The sequence below is a fragment of the Podarcis raffonei genome, chromosome 3 (genome assembly GCF_027172205.1).
Source record: "Podarcis raffonei isolate rPodRaf1 chromosome 3, rPodRaf1.pri, whole genome shotgun sequence".
NCBI lineage: Eukaryota > Metazoa > Chordata > Lepidosauria > Squamata > Lacertidae > Podarcis > Podarcis raffonei.
The window spans coordinates 1,784,443-1,805,932 of record NC_070604.1 but is presented as its reverse complement, the minus strand read 5'-3'; the positions used below and the strand labels follow the sequence as shown (position 1 = coordinate 1,805,932).

Below are 21,490 nucleotides of genomic sequence, written 5' to 3'. Positions count from 1 at the left end.
CACATCGGCCTGTTTTCAAAATCCTAGAGGCAGGGCTAAGCTGACAACCCAACTGGAAACACTTGTTACCCCAGGTTACACACGCTTCAGGTTACAGACTCCGCTAACCCAGAATTAGAACTTTGCTTCAGGATGAGAACAGAAAATGCGTGGCGGCAGTGGGAGGCCCCATTAGCTTAAGTGGTGCTTCAGGTTAAGAACAGTTTCAGGTTAAGTACGGACCTCCGGAACAAATTAAGTTCTTAACCCGAGGTACCACTGTACTTTTCTTGTCATTAGTTTTGCTTCATATCTTGTTTTCAGCCATATAACCGGGGGGGGGGGGGGTACCGATCCTTTACGTCTTTCGAAGCAAGGTGAAAGATCCTGCCACGAAAGGTAGCAGCTGGGATGGAGACGCAGCGCTGTGGTCCCTCTTTGGGCCCGTCCTGCCTGTCTTCTCTCCTCTATTCCCTTCACCTTGGATTTGGCAGGATCAGTGCTGGCCAAGTCCTTATTTGACTGGCAGCCTCCAGGCACAGCATTAATTACCATGCTTGACAGACAGTGACAACTTCTGCCTCTGAATAAATCCTCAGTTTCCCACAGAATCCTCAGAAACATGAAACAACAAAATCCCTGAAAAATATTTGAGAAAAATTTGTTTGTATTTCAATTACCCACTTTTGAAAAGTGAATAGAATTCCTTTTTGCAAAGCCTGAAATCAAATCCCTTGTAACTTTAAACCTTATCCTTAAATAATAAACGACCAGGTTCTGACCATCTTCAAGGGCACATCTGCTTCCCAGCAAGGTCCCCATGTCTAAACTCTGTCCTGTGCTGCACAGTTCTTCCCATCACAGTGACGGGAGAAGCTGTACTTGAGAGAATTCTCCATGCAATGCACTGTCACTCTTCAATGCAAAGGTTTCCTCTTCAGGTCTAGCTAGACCTGTTAACTCTACCTTCCGAGTAATACAAATTCTTTCAGAAATTGGTGGTTGCTTGATAAAGGAAAGAGCACCCTTAAAACGCACACGACAAGCACTGTAAATCACCACTTGCCTTCCTGCAAATGTGCCAACGTCAGTACTGCTAAGCTAGAGTCAAACTGATGTAGGCATTCCTGGGAATCGTATCCAACAGAGACTTCTGGCAGCATAAGTAAAGGTAAAGGTACCCCTGCCCGTACGGGCCAGTCTTGACAGACTCTAGGGTTGTGCGCCCATCTCACTTAAGAGGCCGGGGGCCAGCGCTGTCCGCAGACACTTCCGGGTCACGTGGCCAGCGTGACAAGCTGCATCTGGCGAGCCAGAGCCGCACACGGAAACGCCGTTTACCTTCCCGCTAGTAAGCGGTCCCTATTTATCTACTTGCACCCGGGGGTGCTTTCGAACTGCTAGGTTGGCAGGCGCTGGGACCGAACAACAGGAGCGCACCCCGCCGCGGGGATTCGAACCGCCAACCTTTCGATCGGCAAGCCCTAGGCGCTGAGGCTTTTGCCCACATACTCTTTGCTATATATAGCCAATAGGCATTTCCCGCCTCTCTTACCTGACCACATGATGCAGCAACGGGGAGGGGGTTAATCATATGTAAATTAATGATATAATGTTCTTTTATTTTTAGGGCCTTGATCTGAATCCAGGCCAGACCAGTGGATTCCTCTGGGCAGACGGCTGGAAATTCCACAGAATGAAATCGATGCTGGTGGTCTCACAGCTCAGCAAAGAGCAGAACATTGGAACACCTTAATGAAGGTGACCACCAACACGGGGCACCATTAAATATTCAATTCAGTACAAATTTTAAAAAACAACCCTCATATGAAATCAAAGGGCTCATTCTCTCAGTCAAGGTGAGTACAATTTTAGGAAAGATTAGTCAGCTGTAAACAGCTAGTTGCTCTCTACACCATCTCCTTCAGCAGCAAATAAACAGCTGGGGGTGGGGGGGTGGGGGAGCACCTGAGTACTCAGCTGATCATTGGCACATAAATGCCTGCTTTTACCTGCATCTCCTGTGCAATTGTCAGAAATCAGTTGGATTCTTTGCATTTGCCAATTTGGACTAGGGGGATCAAGTATACTGAGGATATCAAATGACACTAATTTCTGATTAACAAGCTGCTTTTCTGAGGAAGAAGCAGACGTTAGATGGGGCAAGGCCCTAATCCAGGGGTCAGCAAACTTTGTTGGCAGGGGGCCTCAGACTGTCCCTCAGACCTTGTGGGGGGCCAGTCTATTTTTTTTTGGGGGGGGAATGAACGAATTCCTATGCCCCACAAATAACCCAGAGATGCATTTTAAATAAAAGGGCACATTCTACCCAAGTAAAAACATGCTGATTCCTCGACCGTCCACGGGCCAAACTGAGAAGGTGATTGGGCCAGATCCGGCCCCTGGGCCTTAGTTTGCCTACCCATGGTCTAACCTTTCTCCCCACCATGGAGCCACCCCTCCCTCCATGCTCCTCTTCTTTGTGGGCTGGCAAGTGATGGGCCAGGACATCACACCCTCAGAGAACTAGACTGGTCTCGGCCCATGCCATGTAATAAAGAGTCGACCTTCAGTACCCCAGAACCTGCAGAGAAGTCTGCATAACTCCTGTGAAATGGACACAACCTCATTACATGTATTAGCAGTTTAATGCCGTTTTTATTGCCCATGGCTTCTTGTAAGGCATCCCAAGTCTTTTATTTCATTTTGCAGTGGTCGCTGAGAAACCTGCTGGCAATCTCCTTCCTTCTTTCCAGAGCTACAGTTCCCATGGTTCCCAGGGGAGAGGAAATACCCGTTAAGTCAATTTTAGTCTGTGTGTAGATATGCCTCCATCAGATAGGAATTCAAAGAGCTGATTCTAGGAAACGGATGTCAAGATCCTTCTCATTTGTATCTTCTCTGTGTTCTTTGTTCTTGTATCAGATGTGAGGAAATTAAATTCTAGCTATGTCAACCACAGTACTAGGACTTTGCAGGAAAAAGTCGAAGTGTAGAGTCACGCTACGTGCTGAGATGGGACGTAGCGAAGATCACGCCTCGAGGAAAGCCTGTTATTAAAATGATTTGGCTGATGTTGGGGGTAGAAGGAATCAAGTTGGCTGTAATTGAACTGGCATGAAATAATAAATATGCACATTTTCTTCAAACACAGCTTGCCACATCCTGAGAATCTGGAATCAATTCCTTCTCTTTCAAGATGCTTAAAAGTTGTGGAACTTTGATATGGAAGAAATGTGTTTGCTTCTGGGCTTACAGCCCCAACCAGCCTGCTGCAAACCTTTCATATGTGCAAGGCAGGAAAGCTAGCCAAACAAATGGGAGAAAAGGACCAAAAGCGCAGGGGGTGGTGATATAAATTACTATTCAGGTAAAGTGAGCAAAAGACATTTGCCACTGCCATATATATATATAACCTGCCCAGAATACGAAGGAGAGAGGAAGGGCTGGAACTCAGTGCATGTGGAAGGTCCCAAGCTCAATCTCAGGTATCTCCAGGTAGAGATGGAAACATCCCCTGCCCCAAACACTGGAGTGGAGTCGCCAGTGAGTGTGGTTGGTTGTATATTTCAGGTTCTAGACCACCGCAATAAAGCAAATATCGCTATAAAGCGCATCACACAATTATCGCTATAAAGCGCATCGCACACACTATTTCGTTTCCCTGTGAGTATAAAAGTCACTATACTGCAGACTATTAAGCCAGGCCTCCTCTGGCTCTTGCCCTGGCCAGCGCCACTCCTGTGGCCAGAGGAGGGGTGGGGCTTCCTTTCCCTGGAAGCGGTCAGGCTGCCAGCAGATGCATCCTCCTCCTCGTAAGGAGCAATAAAATGAGGTATCTAAGGAAACAAGCCTTTTCTAAGTTCAAAAAACAACAAGCATTAATGAGCTAGGTGGGCCAGTGTTCTGAGGCAGTTCCCTGTGTACCTGTGAGGTGTGTGTGATGCATGTCTTCTACAGTTCACAACCTTCTTCTGAATATTCAGGCTATTTCCTTTAATGCCTAAGGTGGGGAACTTGTGGCCTGCAACTCCTGACATGAGTAGCACTAGGAAAGGGTGCAAGTCATAGCCCAGCAGCACCTGGGGGCCACACTCTCCCCATCCCTGATCTGTGCATTTCATAATGGCCAGCAGAGAGCAATACACCCCTCCTGCCAAACAAACGTATCTGCAGACTTGACTCAAGTGGTCTATGCTCAGAGTTGTTTTAAGTTTTTAAGCCTTCTGACTAGGGACCCGGTGAGACTGTCTTTAACCCTTTCCCCTGCAGAGTGCTCCCATTCCTGGCACCCACAAAGGATGGGGATGTACTGGAAGAGTATCTTCACCACCCACAAACTTACTCGCATTGTCCTGCTGCTTTGTGTTTTTGATAAACGCAGAGAATTTGGAGAAGATATCTATGCCTGCAGCATTTGATTCACGGTGCTTGGCAGCTAGCTTGGGATACCTGCAAAAACAGAAGAGTGGTTTTAAAAAGGAGGCCTCTGCGGAAATTTCAAAGCAAAGAAATTGCACACAAATACCACAAAAAGGCATATGTTGCTCACTTCTAGTGCTGTTTGTAACACAAAGCAAAATTCTTGCAGATCAAGTACTGCTTTTAAAACTGTCTCTTATCTCAGCATGTCAGCCTCTCAGGACCCTAACTGAATACTGCTGCCACCGTGGGGAGCCAAGAATTTTAAAAAGTTACACAATGATGGTTTTATGACAAGGTTAATTGTACCGGGGCTTAATGTGAAAGGAACCGAGAAACAGCATCCTTAAATCAGAACTAGTCATATGTTTTCAAAAGATGCAGAGGCGTTTGGCAGCAACAGCTGCTTCTCTTCACTGTGTGAATGGTGGCCTTTGGAGAAAACCATTCCAGGATATAATGGCACTTATAAAGTGGTACTTGGTGAAAAGGAGTCTATACGGAGCTGAAATGCAACAATGAATCCGTGCGGGCTGCTGAAAAGTGTATTGTGCTTCTTGGAAAGGTTTCTGTTTTCTGTGAGTCGAGACCTCAAGGGGTCCGTCCAATCAAAATGCCTTCCTCCAGCAATAATGAAACACCACGGCCGTGTAACAGCCCTGGGCAACCCGTGACCCTGAAGCAAAAAGCCGCTTACTAGCCTCAGCGCCGGGGCTGGGCACAACCCCCTCAACTACCACCACTCCCACCCTGTAGCAATGGGCAAGGAGACCTTCTGTGAGCTGGCAAAGGGGGCCCGCAAAGACCACAGCACCGTTGGGCAGGGGGTTGCTTACCATTTGATGAGCCCCCCAGGCTGCCTCCCCACAGGCACACGCCTCTTTCACTTTAAACAACAGCAAGCTGCTCTGCTCAGTAGCAGGTAGTTAAGGTTGGTGCTGGGACTGATGCTATATTTACAGTGGTACCTCGGGTTACAGACGCTTCAGGTTACAGACTCCACTAACCCAGAAATAGTACCTCGGGTTAAGAACTTTGCTTCAGGATGAGAACAGAAATTGTGCTCCGGCGGCAGCAGGAGGCCCCATTAACTAAAGTGGTACCTCAGGTTAGGAACAGTTTCAGGTTAAGAAGGGACCTCCAGAAAGAATTAAGTACTTAACCCGAGGTACTACTGTATATGGCACGGTTCCCAGACACGCTGTACCAAAAAGAAGATGGCTGTCTCCCTGGCTATTTTAAAAAACAATTTTAAAAGTGACTGGCAGCCAGCTGCAGAGCACAGCGCCTTGTCTACACTTATTTTTTTCCTTATGGGTGAGGAGGAAGGCCACCCAGCCCCCTCATCAAATTGTAACCACGTCCCAAGCAGAAGATTCTCCCCCTGCCTTGCAACCTCCCCACACATCCATTGCCCTCCACCCCCCCCCCCTTTATGGGAGGTTTTAGCCAGCCCATCAGAACCTCTCCACCTTTGGGTCTGCCCTACCTTGAAGCAACAACCCCGGAGGGAGGCCTCAAGGACCTGACGAACCTCAACACAATGCTGGCAAGCTGGGTTCAGTTTAGTGGATCACATGTTGGGCAAACCTGCTACAGAAGGTGAGGCCATCCCATAGTATTCCCTCCTCTTGTTACACTGCATACAAAGCGGGGCAGGCAGGGAGTCCTGCAACCCAGAGTCATACAAATTATATTTACAGATACAAGGATTTAGTACAGGCTTCCTCAACCTCAGCCCTCCAGATGTTTTTGGCCTACAACTCCCATGATCCCTAGCTAGCAGGACCAGTGGTCAGGGATGCTGGGATTGTAGTCTCAAAACATCTGGAGGGCCGAGGTTGTGGAAGCTTGATTTAGTACAACAACTTAAGTGCTGCATTTAAGAAGTTATACTTTGTGGGATGGGAAATGGGGAGAGAGGAAAGAACAAACTGTGGGCTATACAAGGGGGGCGGGTTTCATGAAATCAGGTCCCATGGTTAAAAGTCCTTGGCTCATGCTCAAATTAGTACCAGAGGAGGAGGAGAGGCAAGTTTTAGAAATATGTATTTTTCTAGGTTGACTAGCTAAGAGGCAAGCAGGCTCATTGTAACACAAAGCAGATATCAATTTGCCCTTTACTTTTACCCATTTCATGTGGTAACTACACCATAATTCTAAAAAACTCTTATTTTTTACTTTGGAGGTGAAAGCGTTTCCTCCAAAAATTCTTCAATTTTGTTGATATCTGTCTTGACTTCCCCATTGAACGTCAGGAATGGTGGGTGGCTCCCAGGAGCTAAATTATGTAAATCAGCTGGCTTTCTGTGGAAACAAAAAGAAAGTTCAATAAATTACTAATCATATATGCCATGGAAGTCCCATTGGTTTTGTACTACTGAGAAAATTAGCCCTTTGCTTTTTAAGCTACATATAGGATATACAGGCCTCTCTCCATTTATGCAAGGGTTGTACGCCAAGGCAAATGCAGTGCCTGCATCGGCGGTTGCTCATGTGCAAATGGGGAGTTGCCTGTACTTAAAGAGTGCAGAATAATAAGCAAAGTAGGATTCGCTGTCTGTGTGAGAAATATTAAAGTTCCCAACAGAAAATCCAAATAAAGTGATCAGAAGGAATATCAAGTTGTTGGGAGAATTCATCAGGAGCTTTCAGGTGAGGTGTCATCAGTATGTGGATGACATTCAACTCTGCTTCTCTGTTCCATCTGAGGTGAGAGAAGAAAGGGGTCCTGCTCTAGATGGGGTTGCACTCCCCTTGAAGGAGCAGGTGCATAGAGCCAGCTCCCACACTTGACGCTCAGGTGGCTTCAGTGGCCAGGAGTGCTGGTTTCCAGCTCTAACAGGTTCACCAGCTACTGCCATTTGTGGTCAGAAATAAATGTGGTAACCCATGCTCTAGTGACCTCCAGATCAGACTACTGTAACGCGTTCTACGTGGGACTGCCCTTGAAGACGGTTTGAAAACTGCAGCTGGAACTTATTGCAGTGGCCAGAATGTTAACTGGTATGGCCAATTGGATGACACTGGTCTTGAAAGAATTGCACTGTTTGCAAATATGCTCCAAGCCCAACTCAAGGTTTTGGTGTTAACATACAAAGCCCTAAGTGACTTAAGAGTACAGCTCTCTGAAGAACATCTCCTCCCTCACAGACCTGCTAATGCATTAAGACCAGCTGAGAGAGCTCTGCTGCTGCTCCCTCCACCATTTAATAACAATAGCAATAGCAATAAATTTGTTATTTATATGCCACCCATCTGACTGGGTTGCCCCAGCCACTATTAAAATGCAAGAAAACATCAACCATTACAAACTTCCCTGGAACTTCCCTGGAATGACCTCTCCTCTGAGGTGGTGCTGTTAAGTTTTTGCTGCCAGAGCAATAGTCTGCCAGTCAGTTCTGGTTCAGCGGGCTTTAAATGCTGATAATTTTATGGTTCATGGTTTTTGTGGCTGTTCATACTGTCTTTAAATCCAATTTTACCCAGGGGTAGAACCATTTGGTGAAAGGCAGGTTTACATAATTCTTTGGTGAAAGGCAGGCTTATTATAATTCTTATAAATAAACACAAGAAAACACAAACGCCATTATGTCTTATCAAATATTTTTTATCAAGATCCTTTACCTCTTCAGGTCAACTGTGGTGACATTGAACACAACCCCTTTGAGCCAAAGTATCATGAAGAGACGCTGTGAAAAAGGACAGTTCCCAATGCTTTCACCATCTACACCAGCCTAGAGGAAATAAGAAATAGAGAAGAAAATTATCTGGGGGTGTGTTTTTCCTATCACTGCAAGCATCACAATGCCAGTTTGAGTCCACCCAAAATCCTTGTCAAGTTCTTCCAAGCTGCTGATTCCATCTCCATCCACCTCCTACCAGCTCAAACCTTTGTTCCCACACTTCTCGTACTTTGTTTTTCAGGGCCAAACTGGACATGGCAGCTTTGAGTCTTCTTTTTCTTTAAATAATTACATGGCGGGTGCCATTCGTACTGGGAAGGCAACACACAAGGGTGAGAGACTTATCTTTTCACTCTCCCACTGCAAACGCAGATTGTTTTGGGAGTATGGGGCTCCTGTGCTTCCTCCCTTGGCTTCCCTACACAGTTGGGAACTACAGCAGACCCTGCACAACTTGTGACCCTGCCAGGTGAAGGTCGCCCACCAGCCACATACGCAGTTTGCCAGTTGCTTGGCAGCTGAATCTGCAGTCCTGGGCAAGTCTCCAGACGTAGACCAAGGCCAGTGAAGTGAATTTGGCTCTGCATGTTGTGCAGGCCGAGCTATAGAAGTCCCCCAGGACTCTTAAACACATGTATTTGTGTCTCCTTAAGAAAATCAGCTTTCCTGGCCCTCCCAAAGGTTTCTCATCTCAACACAATATTCTCCATAGCTTTCACTAAGTCTCTTCTTCACAGGGATCTGGCCTTCCCTGCCATCGCACCAACCCACCAACAAATCTGAGCAACTTTTTCTGATTAAATGCTTCCAATTCAAAACCAAGGTTAAACACTTAACATAGTGTTAAGTAGCAGTTCGTGCAATTGGAGCAACTTTGATCTGTGCAAGAGGACACCTCCCCTCTCTCTCTCCCCGCCCCCCGCCCCCAGCAGATTTGGAAATGGTACCAAGTGAGCACAGTAAGAAGCAAGGGAAGTCTCACTGCACAAGCAGAAGCCGTTTTGCTTGCACATTAATTTAGTTGAATACTACCCAGTTGCTTGGAAATTGAACTACTGTTATGGGAGATGTGGCAAATTAACATCGTCAGGTGATAAGAAGAGCACAGTATTTTTCATTGAAGTACAGCTACAAATCTAAGAGAAGTTTCTGGAAATGAGATGCTATAATTTGTTTATTTGTTTATTAAATGGTCTCAAGGCCCCTTGCAGCCATATTGTGAATACAATACAGTAAAACAGCAATAAAACACCAAGTAAAAACACAAAAAGCCAGGTGCATAAAACAAGGAGCTAAAACTTACTGCAAGATAATTTCAACTGAGTTTATGTAAAATAGAAAGCTATCCACATCTGGAATTCAAATTTCTCTTTAAAATCTATAGACTGGGATCAGTAATCTGGTTATGCCTGTAGCCTCATAAATGTTGGTGACCCTCAGCCAAATTTCCATACCTCTAAGCACAAAATTCAGCTAGCAAAAAATAATGGTAGTCAGGTGCTGAAAGTTAACCCTGAAAATGTAACTGGAGATAAGCTTGAATTATTTATTGAAATTCCATTACATTACTTGCCGTATTAGAAGCCGGGTGAATCTGCAGCTAGTGCAAATACTGAGCAAGAACCTTTTGCTCGTGGGAGAAACAAGCATAGACTCTGGCACTCCAGTCCAAAACATTTCCTGAGAAATATGTCCAACTGATTTCAATGGGATTTACATCCAAGTAATATCTTTAGGATTGAAGCCTAAGAGTGCATGCCTATAAAGATGAACTGGCTGGGGGAATATAGGATTCCTATTGTGTGGGTGGCACTTGAGAGACCCCCCAGCACCACTGGAGATACACGGGAGCACATCTGCACTGGTGGCCAGAGATGTGGATGGAGCAGAGGAGGAGGAGGAGATTTGCCCCAGATCTTACACCCACCTTGGCTGTGAGTCCTGGAAGATCTCCTCCCTGCCTTGCTGGCTTGGGCAGGGGCTGCCCTGACTGACTCCAGCTACAAAGGCTGAGGTCACTCAACAGAATCTTGGGCTCGGGTGTTGCTGGTGGGGTGGGTGTGTTTGAGGAGGGGGTGTTGCTGTTATTGATATTAATTTTTAGTATATTATGATTTATGTGGAAATTGTTCAGTTTGGTTGTGTACTTTTTGATGTTTTATTTATTGTTTATGGCTAGTTGTGTTTTGAAATGCATTTTTTCCCTTGTTATAAGCCACCCTGAGCATGGTTTTGACTGTGGGAACGTGGCACACAAATAAAATGATGGCTGCATGTATGTACACTCCCCTTGAGCTCCTGACCACACCACCACAGGTCAGGCAAAAGGCACATTTCACTCACTGAGCTCAATGGAGCAAGGGTGGAAACAGTTCTGAAAACCCACTGCCCCATCTCCCCTCATTGTCACCATGACAAAGCAGGGTTTGGCACAATTCTGGACGCAGTCCTAGTCAGTGGGGCAGCTGAGGCCTGTGCCATGAAGGTCAGCAAATGGTTAGTTATTTAATTTAGTCTTGTGGTTGTAGTTTTACTCCCACAGAGAAGTCTCATGGGATTTTCTGCCTCAGGAGCCAAAATAACTTGGGTGCTGTGTCCAGGCAGGGGTTGTCTTTTGCTATCCTATTTCTAGCAACATGGAAACCCCACCATGAGGCCATCCCTCGCAGGAGAGGCTGTGCAGCAGGAGGCTATGTCACACAGGCCCCGCATCATGCTCCCTTAGAGGATGGCCAAACCTTTGCACACAACAGCCCTCAGGCATTCTATGAATCCAGAACTATTACACATGAGGGAGAGGGTGCAGAAACTAGCACTCCAGCTGCCATCCCCATCACCCTTGCGACTGTCTGAAGGAGCTCGTGGAGGCTCCTTCAGGAAAATCAGGATTCCAGTTGGTAGCGGGTACACAGCCTAAGTGTGTCTTAGGTAAAGGGATCCCTGACCATTACGTCCAGCCACGGACGACTCTGGGGTTGTGGCGCTCATCTCGCTTTACTGGCCAAGGGAGCTGTTTGTCCACAGACAGCTTCCAGGTCATGTGGCCAGCATGACTAAGCCACTTCTGGCGAACCAGAGCAGCACACGGAAACACCGTTTACCTTCCCACCAGAGTGGTACCTATCTATCTACTTGCACTTTGATGTGCTTTCAAACTGCTAGGTTGGCAGGAGCTGGGAGTGAGCAATGGGAGCTCACCCCATCGCGGGGATTCGAATCACCGACCTTCTGATCAGCAAGTCCTAGGCTCTGTGGTTTAGACATGAAAGAAGTGTGCGTGCACATGAAAGCTCATACCAATAACAAACTTAGTTGGTCTCTAAGGTGCTACTGGAAGGAATTTTTTTATTTTGTTTCACCCAAAAGGAAAGCAATGCCCAACCTGGTGATAACAGAATAAATGATGGAAGGAGGGAGCTGCAGCCCAAGATACGAAAAGAGGTAGTAAGGCAACACCTCGCTACTTTAAATAAATTCAAATCTCCAGGACCTGATAAGCTGCATCCAAGGGTACTAAAGGAGCTTGTGGATGTAATGTCAGAGACTTTGTCTATGATCTTTGAAAATTCTTGGAGAACAAGTGAGGTTCTGCAGACTGGAGGCAGGCAAGCGTTGTCTCCATCTTCAAAAGGGGGGGGGGGAGAGAAGACCCAGGTACCTATGGACCGGTGAGCTTGACATTAATACCAGGGTAGATCCTAGAACAGATAATTCAATAGTCGGTCTGTGAGCATTTAGAAAAGGATGCTGTGATTACCAAGACTCAGCATGGGTGTCTCAAAAATAAGTTATGCCAGACCAGGGGTTGTCAACCTGGTCCCTACTGCCCACTAGTGGGCGTTTCAGGATTCTGGGTGGGCGGTAGGGGGTTCTACGCCACAAGCTGAATCCTCCTTCCATCGAGTGCTGGGGGGCGGTAAAGAAATTCTACCATCAAGAAAGATGCATTAGTGGGTGGTAGGTATAAAAAGGTTGACTACCCCTGTGCTAGACAAATCTCATTTCTTTTTTTGATAGAGTCACCAGCTTCATTGATCAGGGGAATGCTGTGGACATAGTGATTTCAGTAAGGCTTTTGACAAAAAATTGCATTATATTCTTGCAAGGAAGCTGATAAAATGTGGGTTGAATGAGGTAACTTTTAGGTGGATTTGTAGCTGATTGACTGACCAAACCCAAAGAGGACTCATTAATGGTTCCTAGTCATCATGGGGGAAAGTGACATGTGGGGTGCTGCAGGGACCGTAGTCCTGGGCCCATTGTTGCTCAACATCTTTATAAAAGACTTGGACAAAGGAATTGAGGGAATGCTCATCAAATTTGCAGATGATCCCAAACTGGGAGGGGTAGTTAATGCCACAGAAGACAGAATCACGATTCAACCCTAACAGGTTGGAGAACTAGGCCCAAACTAACAAAATGAATTTCAATAGGCACAAAGGTCAGGTTCTGCACTTCAGCAGGAAGAACCAGCTACATAAATATAAGACAGGGGACAGCTGGCTTACAGAGCTATTAGTTGGCTTACTAGTAGTACATGTGAAAGGGATCTACGGGTCTTGGTGGACCACAAGCCTAACATGAGTCAACAGTGTGATGCAAGAGCAAAAAAAAAGCTAATGCTATTCTAGGCTGCATCTACAGAAGTCTAGTGTCCAGATCAAAGGAAGTAATAATACCACTCTATTCTGCCTTGGTCAGACCAAACCTGGAGTCCTGTGTCCAGTTCTGGGCACCACAGTTTAAGAATGATATTGACAAGCTGGAACATGCACAGAGGGCGGCAACCAAGATAGTCACAGGTCTGGAAACCAAGACTTACGAGGAAAGGTTGAAGGAGCTGGGTATGTTTAGCCTGGAAAGGAGGCGACTGAGACGATGTTTGATAGCCATCTTAAAATATCTTAAGGGCTGTCACGTGTAAGATGGAGCAAGCTTGTTTTCTCCTGCTCTGGAGTGTAGGACTTGAACCAAGGGCTTCAAGTTACAAGGAAGGAGATTCCAATTAAACATCATTAAGAACTTTCTGGCAGTAAGAGCTTTTAGACAGTGGAACGGTCTCCCCTGGGAGGTTGTGGGCTCCCTTGGAGGTTTTAAAGCAGAGGTTGGATGGCCATCTGTCATGGATGCTTTAGCTGAGATTCCTGCATTGCAGGGGGTTGGAGTAGATGACCCTGGGGTCCCTTCCAATTCTATGATTCTGTGATTCTACTCGTCCCTCTTCCAGAAATGACATTTTGTGTTGGGACAGAAGTTGGTGGAAAACTAATTTCTTTTACTCAGCTAGTGTTTGCTTGAAGCCAAAGCTTAGTAGAATAGAGAATAGGCAGATATACAGTGAGAGGTAAAAGATGTTGACCATGCAATGATCAGGAGATGATGTTCTGAAAAGAAAGTAGAGATTAATAAAAATACTGAAACTCGCTTTCCTGGGGCTCCCACAACCTGTGAGAATTTTCTACAGTGCAACTCTTTTCTATTCAGGTGTCAAATGATCAGCCACTATGACTAAAACACCAAATGAACCCAGTTTGCATAATAATCTCTAACAATGGCTCATTACAACAGACAGAGGGAGGAATATTTATTCTTTTGATATGCGTCCACATCTGTGTGAAGTAATCTGCCCTTTCAGCAGCAAAAAGGAAAACATTCGCACCACATGCCTGTTGTCCATCACAAAAGGAACAGGGAACTAGAAAAACAGGGGCAAACAATAGCAGCATTTCTGTCCAAGGCCAACCTCTAGGGAGGAATGCAGCCCTGCTTACAATGCACAGGTAAGGGCAGATGGACCCCCAAGAAGCACACTCCATTACTCTCTTCTCCTGTAGCTTCCATTTGTCATCTAATAGTCCATCATCTCCTTGGCCACTTCCAGCTTCTGATAAAATGGCATATTTGTACGTGTATAAGACAATGGTTTTTTGCTAAAAAAAATTAGTCAAAAATGGGGGTTGTCTTATATAAGGATGGTGAATGCTCCAATCATCACACTTACCACTAAATATACTGGTGCTCATTAGCATAAGAAGGCAGGGTGTGTGTGTGTGTGTGCGCGCACACACACCAAGTGGCATGTGGGCTGCAGGGCATGGAGCCACTGTCCTTCCAGAACTTTGGGTGATCTCAGGTGTTTGTGGGGCCTGCTCTGCTGCTGCCCACATGTGCACACACACAACCCACCTCAGGCGCCTGCAGGGGCTGCTACGCCTGTGCCAGTGCTTTGAATATTTAGTAAAATATAAAAGTTGTTCTGTGGATGTTTAAAAATATTAATTTCTTAATTTTGGGTTTACAAAAATAGGGGTCGTCTCATACATGGAAAAATGCGGTAAACTCAACTGTTGTTCTGAATGCTCACTGGGGCAAGATTGTTTGAGCATATTGCACTGATCCTGTCCTGACTGCACTGGCTGCCCATTACAGTGGTACCTCGGGTTACAGACTCTTCAGGTTACAGACTCCTCTAACCCAGAAATAGTACCTCGGGTTAAGAACTTTGCTTCAGGATGAGAACAGAAATTGTGCTCTGGCAGTGTGGGGGTAGCGGGGGGCCCCATTAGTGAAAGTGGTGCCTCAGGTTAAGAACACTTTCAGGTTAAGAGTGGACCTCCAGAACGAATTAAGTTCTTAACCCGAGGTACCACTGTAGTTTCCGGCCCAATTCAAAGGGCTGGTTTTAATGGTCCTCTTTAACTAGGCCTTTGGCTGATAAGTTTTCCAGAGTTTCATCACAGGGACACTCCCTGCTCTACCTGGAGGTGTCAGGGATCAAATCTGGGACCATTTGTATGAAATGAACTATGGTACTTCCCCATAAACAATAAATAAATGCACTGGATTCCCATGGAGTCCTTGCAAGATATATCATTCATTACCAGCTGTCATCACAGTAACGGGAACTTTGTTAATTGCACAGTATATATCAATACAGTGCAGAGCAGTGTTGAAAGTTGTAACTCCAGAAGAAATACGGTTTACAACAATGGATTCAAAAATGAAGGTTTTGCTGTTGTCAATTACACTTATTTCCGAAATACCGCTAGAGAAGTCACTGCCACAGTGTATCCTTGCTTAATTTTTGAAAGAAGAGGTGCTGATCAATCCTGCCTGGATACTGCAGCCTTCCAAATCTCATCCTGAAGATCCATCTCTTGTCCCAAGCCCACATCCCCAGCATGTTCACATTCTTGTCTCAGCGAGGCCAGTGCTGCTTTGGTCATGTCCTTTGAATGGGGAGCTGGCTTCAGGCACCAGGCCTCTTGGCAGGCCAACTCTGAGCCACTGCCCAGCCAAAGGAATGCACACAGCAGATAGCCAAAAGGGGACACTTCCAGTCATTCCTATGGCTCCAAACACCCCCCCCCCAACACACACACGTCGAGCATCTAGGCAGCTATTCCCGGGTCTGCGCTCTATGGAGCAGTTGCAGCAACAGGGGGCCACTTCCCCTCCACCAGTTTATGTATCTGCCGCAGACAGGCTGTGTGCACTTAGCCAGAGACTACCCCTGCATGGAAGTTCCCTCTGCTCTTCCCCCTTCAATCCCCTCCTGGTTCTGGGAGACAGTGGTGCAAGAGAGGGTGGGGAAGCACCCAGCCCTTCCCTTGCCTGACTTGCCTCTTCCTCCTCTTCTTCTGACCCATCCTGGGCTCCATCCTCCAACTCTGAAGCTTCCCCTGCCTCTCTTTTGCCTCCTGGCTAGTACAGGTACCCACAATTCCCTGGCCCCCTCTCCCAAGTCAGACTCCAGCCCCCCTTCCCCCAGGGCACACTTGCTAGCATCTGCTAGTCCTGCACACCCTGTATTGCAAAAATGTCTGCAAACGTGACATGAAGGCTGGCAACATGAGCCCTGTCATGTGGGAATCCCTTGCAGATTACGACAGCGTCTGCAAAATCAGGTCTGCCAAACATACTACACTATAGCAATAAAACAGCAATGTTTTCTATCAGTTATTTATGTTTTTTTAGTGAAAAGTGCATGTTAAGAAGCAACGTTCTCCCCTAGCATATTTGCTGAACTGGAATTTCATGCTCCCTCACTTGAAGTCAAAGGAAACATTTGCCATTTACTTCAGAGTAGTCCACTCACCAAATGACTATACCATGCAATTGTCTACCAAACTGACCGTGACCGTGAACTTCCTATCATGAGAAAGAGCGCTTTCTGCTGACCTTCTGCAAAATCCCTCCAGTATATTTTTGGGATGCAATGTCAAATGATCCCTGTGACATTTACTGTTGTGGAATGACCTCTGCCTTCTCCTTAGCCTCATGCAGTTCCAGGAGCTTCACTTCCATCACAGCATCATGACACAAAAACCGGCACTACAGTTTAGAAGCATGCAGATAGCAGGGACACAGACACCATGCAAGCACAAGTGTGAACAGAAAAAGTAAAATTGCTGGAAACTATTGTGAATGATTGCAGCAATTGCAAGAGTAGGATGAAACCTTTGCATCCAAAGCCAAATACCTGTCCCTTTGCACTACTACAGTCAAACCTCGGTTGCTGAACGAAATCCGTTCCGGAAGACTGTTCGACTTCTGAAACATTTGACAACCGAGGATCAAAGGGCGGTCGGCAAAGTCAATGGAGAAAAAAGAAAAAACTCCCCGGAAGCCATTCAGCTTCCGAAAATTGGAGCAGTTACTTCTGGGTTTTCGGCGTTCAGGAGCCAAAACGTACGATAACGGAGATGTTCTTCGGGAGCCGAGGTTTGACTGTGTAATTCTCACTACAAGAAAACAACCAATAGATTGCCTGGATTAAAGTCTTCTGAATGTCTCCTGCTAGGGATGCCAGTTCCCCATCCAGTGATGCTGCTTCACAGGTCAGCCCCTGAGGCTTGAAAGTAAACTGCTGCGGAGCCTCCTCCATCATTCTTTCTCTAGTCCCCTTGTAAACCCTTCCCTTCTGTCTGCTCCGGCCAGCAAGACTTTATTAATTTGGTTGAATTATACACCAAAAAGAATGACCAAAGTGGTCTATAAATATTGCACTGGAGACCTGTATATTTAGGCAAGAGAGGAAGGCTAGCGGCAAAACAGGCAAATAAGATTTAGGGCCGATGGAAATACAAGGAGAGTTAGGGGACAGCAAGAACAAGGACGGGGTTTCAAGTGGGCAGATCATGTACTCTGTGTGCAGAAGGTCTCTGGTTCAGTCACTTGCTTCTTCAGTTAAAAGATAACAGGAAGCAAAGCTACGAAAAACCAGCGCCTGAGATCTTAAATAGCCACAGCCTGTAACCATTACTGGGTTAGAAGGACCAAAGGACTCATTGAGATGACTTTTAAATGTTCAGTACTCAGGCCAAAAGTAAAACTACAACCTTGGTTAACTAAAATTACAAGCCCATTGACATAATAAACTTAAGTAAAAGTAATAATAATGACTTAACTGATAGGTTAAAGAGATAGATTTAAGAGATAGAAATGTTGGGAAATGACTTTGTTGGGGAGGGAAAAATCATTAGACAAGGATGGGATGTTGAATGATCGGCTAACCAATTTAGCTCAAGATAGTGAAACTGCAAGGTACAGAAATTTCAGATTCTATTTCTCAATGGAAACATTTTTTTGGAATGGGCCAAATATCTATCTATGCATTACTTTAAAAGAGAATTTCCACATTATTTTGTATTGTTTGATGCATGACTCTACTAAAACTGGCAAACCACATATATTCAAATCAGCAATATTTGTTGGAAATGAGGGGAAGATGTGCTGTTTTCATTCAAAACAACTGGATATTACACACCTATTCATTCCCTCTATATTTTATTGCTTTTATTAAAGCAGTGATAATTAGCAAAAAATTAGAGTTGGTAGGAAGTGTTTTAACAGCAATGGAAATAATAGCCTCTTTAGGCATCTCCAAACGGGGGGGGGGGCACTGGGGGCTAGAGCGAGAGGACACAGGCTGGCAAAGTGACAGGTCCAAGGTTAATGAGCATCGTGAAGATTTGAACCTGAGTCTCCCTTGGTCCTGGACTCTAACCACTAGGCCAGCCTCCTCCACCCTTCTTCCCTCCAGAAGTTGTGAGACTTCAACTTCCATCAGCCCCAGGCAGCGAGGGCAATTGTTAGGGGCGACATCTGGGGGGCACTGAAGTGCCTTGTCTCTAAGCGTACACTTCAGAAGTAGCCACACACTTAACATAGGAGCACAAGAAGAGCGCTGCTGGACCAGGCCAAGGCCTCATGAAGTCCAGCACACGGTGGCCAACCAGACGCCCACAAGTGCAGCAACACTCTCCCCACTTGGGATTCCCAACAACCAGCCTGCAGAGGCTTCTGAAAGAGGAGATGAAACAGTCACAACGAAATGCAGCCCCTGGGAGTTTGTTCCTCCATTGGGAGAGGGGCTTGTCAAGTAAAAGAGGCTTGTGAACTCTGATGTATACAACTTCAGGATGGGGGCATGTCTGTAAAATGTGTGGCCCATGAATCGAAAGAAAGCTCGATATCCGTGTCCTGTGGCCTGCAGATGGCTTGAAAGCATCCCTTACACAAGCCCATGTTTCTGCAGTGCCAGGGGAGCAGCAAGAGCAATTCCTGCTGGGCTCCTATAAATATCTGTCAGAATGCTTTTAGAATTCATGGGCCACAAATTGTGCAGGCCTTTTATATGCCATTTAAAAGCCAAGTGTTAGGAACATTGTTACTGACTTTTGCTTTAGCACCAGCTGCCCATAACCCAACAGTTTCTAACATTACAATAGGAGCAATTCTGTTTTCACACCATAGTAAAATGTCAATGCCTCATAGGAAAGGCTAAATGCATCCCATATGAAGGGACCATTATCTTTCTCGAACGTAGCAGTAAGAAGCTGCTCTTTAAAATACATGGCCAATTTCTCCCAACTTCAAATTTTAAAGATGCCTCTTTACCAATTTGCTTGCAATTCATAGCTTCTTCATACATTTCCAAGTCTCCCTCTCTCCTGAATCTGTCCTGAATCTCACAACATTCTGCTTCATCGGATGGCCCTGAGTTTTCCCATGCCATGTTTACAAGTCTTTTGCTTCATAGTGAGAACCCCTGGCAATGCAGGAATCTCCATAAAGCATCCATGGCCGGTGGCCATCCAACCTGTTTAAAAACCTCCAAGGAAGGAGAGCCCACCACTTTCTGAGGGAGTCTGTTCCTCTGTCAAATGACTCTTACCATCAGAAAGTTATTCCTGGTGTTTAGTCAGCATTTCCTGTCTTGTAACTTGAAGCCATTGGTTTGAGTCCTACCTTCTAGAGCAGGAGAAAGCAAGCTTGCTCTATCTTCCTTGTGACAGCCCTTGAGATACTTGAAGATTGCTCTCATGCCACCTCTCAGTCTCCGCTTATCCAGACTAAACCTATGCAATTCCCTCAACCATTACTCATCAGGCCCTTGATCATCTTGGTCGCTCTCCCCTATATACGTTCCAGCTTGCCAATATCCTTCTTAAATGGTGGGACCCAGAACAGGACCCAGTATTCCAGGTGTGATCTGACCAAGGCAGAATAGAGCGGGACTATTACATACCTTCATCAAGACAATAGACTTCTGTTGATGCAGCCTAGAATAGCATTAGCTTTCTTTCTTTCTTTCTTTCTTTCTTTCTTTCTTTCTTTCTTTCCTTTCTTTCTTTCTTTCTTTCTTTCTTTCTTTCTTTCTTTCTTTTTGCTGCTGTATCACACTGTTGACTCATGTTAAGCCTGTGGTCCACCAAGATCCCTAGATACTTTTCACATGTACTGCTAGTTAGCCAAGTGTACCCCATTTTATATTTATGCATCTGGTTCTTCCTGCCTACGTGCAGAACCTGACATGTGTCCCTATTGAAATTCATTTTGTTAGCTTGGACCCATTTCTCCAATCTGTTAAGATCATTTTGCATTCTGATTCTGTCAGCATTAGCAACCCTTCTCAGCTTGGTGTCATCTGCAAATTGGATGAGCATCTCCACAATTCTCTCATCCACGTCATTTATAAAGACGTTGAACAACAATGGCCCCATAACAGAACCTGGCGGCACTTCACTGGTCATTTTTTCTAGGATGACAAGGAACCATTCATGGGTACAGTGGTACCTTGGTTCTCAAATGGCTTGGCTCCCGAACAAATCGGCTTCCGAACACTGCAAACCTGGAAGTAAGTGTTCCGGTTTGTGAATGTTTTTGGGAAGTTGAATGTCCGGTGCGGCTTCCACAGCTTCCGACTGAGTCCAAGAAGCTCCTGCAGCCAATCGGAAGCTGTGCCTTGGTTTTCGAACAGTTCCGGGAGTCGAACGAACTCCTGGAATAGATTAAGTTCGACAACCCCATTGTACTCTCTGGGTTTGGTCAGTTAACCAGCTACCGGTACAAATCCACCTAACAGTTACCTTGTCCAGCCCACATTTTAGCAGCTTTTCTGCAATAATACAATGGGGGACTTTGTCATAATGGCCTTAATATACAATTGTACAGATCTGTCTCCCAAACTAGGTGGATTATTTTACTATTGTTTCTGCCAAAACATTCTCCATTCATACAAAATATCTAGATAAGTGTATATGAGAATTTCCACGAATGATGTTTAAAGCACCTTTCAGCATCACTTGCACTATGAATAATAATATGTATTTGCAGTGCTTCTTTTCTAGAAAAAACGTTGCTGGTACTCACCATTATCCTCTCCCCCCACCCCCTTTCCTCTCCCACACACTGATGGATGGGGCAATTAAAAAGAGCCTACCTTAAATAGGGCTGATGAGCTGAAATGCCTCCCCAAACTGAGCCAGGCTTTCCCCCTGCTGCCATCCTGGGAGATGCTCCAAACTTACCACCAGCAGTGACTGCTCTCCTCGGCGTCTCAGGAGCAGGAGGCAACCATCATTTTTTCTTTCCAGCAGACTACAGAATGAGGACAGGAAGCATTCTCCCTTCACTCTGGAGGCTGCTGGGAAGAAAACAAAATGCTGTTTTCCACTGCTTTTCACCTAGAAAAAGAAGGTGCCAATACTGCTTACCCCTGAGTACAATCAGAAAAAAGCACGGGTGTTTTCCCAGGCTCATCGGGCTCCAGGAACAGCAGCACCCCCAGGCCCACAAAACAGGCCACTGTGGGAAAAATAGGCCATGGAGCGTGCACGGTTTTGATCCTCCCATAACACCACCAGCTGGAGACAGAAGAACTTCTGCCTCGGCCCTAATTTTATATCAGTTACAGATTTGCACTCACACTGCAGAGATAGGAAACTGTGGGTGCAATCCTATACCCCAGATTTATTTTCATTCTATGCCATCCTTCCTCCCAAACTGGAGCTCAGGATGGTGTACAATGTATTTAAAACACCATTACAAAATGTTTCACAATAACAACAAAACTAAAAATGCATCAATTCTTAAAAACGACAGTGTCAAATTTACAG

At 45.7% G+C, this 21,490-nt stretch overlaps 1 protein-coding gene across 3 annotated transcripts in view; it reads right to left on the bottom strand.

Moving 5' to 3' along the window:
* CLIC5 (chloride intracellular channel 5) overlaps positions 1–21,490 on the bottom strand; it is a 55,945-nt gene that overhangs the window by 17,869 nt on the left and 16,586 nt on the right. For 2 of the 3 annotated variants that reach the window (XM_053380309.1, XM_053380310.1), the window contains exons 2-4: positions 8,029–8,138; positions 6,583–6,708; positions 4,325–4,431 (exon numbers count right to left, since the gene is read on the bottom strand). In XM_053380309.1, coding sequence (XP_053236284.1) covers positions 4,325–4,431; positions 6,583–6,708; positions 8,029–8,138 — 343 coding nt within the window. Of the gene's footprint in view, positions 1–4,324; positions 4,432–6,582; positions 6,709–8,028; positions 8,139–20,902; positions 21,016–21,490 lie in introns of those variants that run through there. The other variant, XM_053380311.1, reaches the window with a different exon arrangement.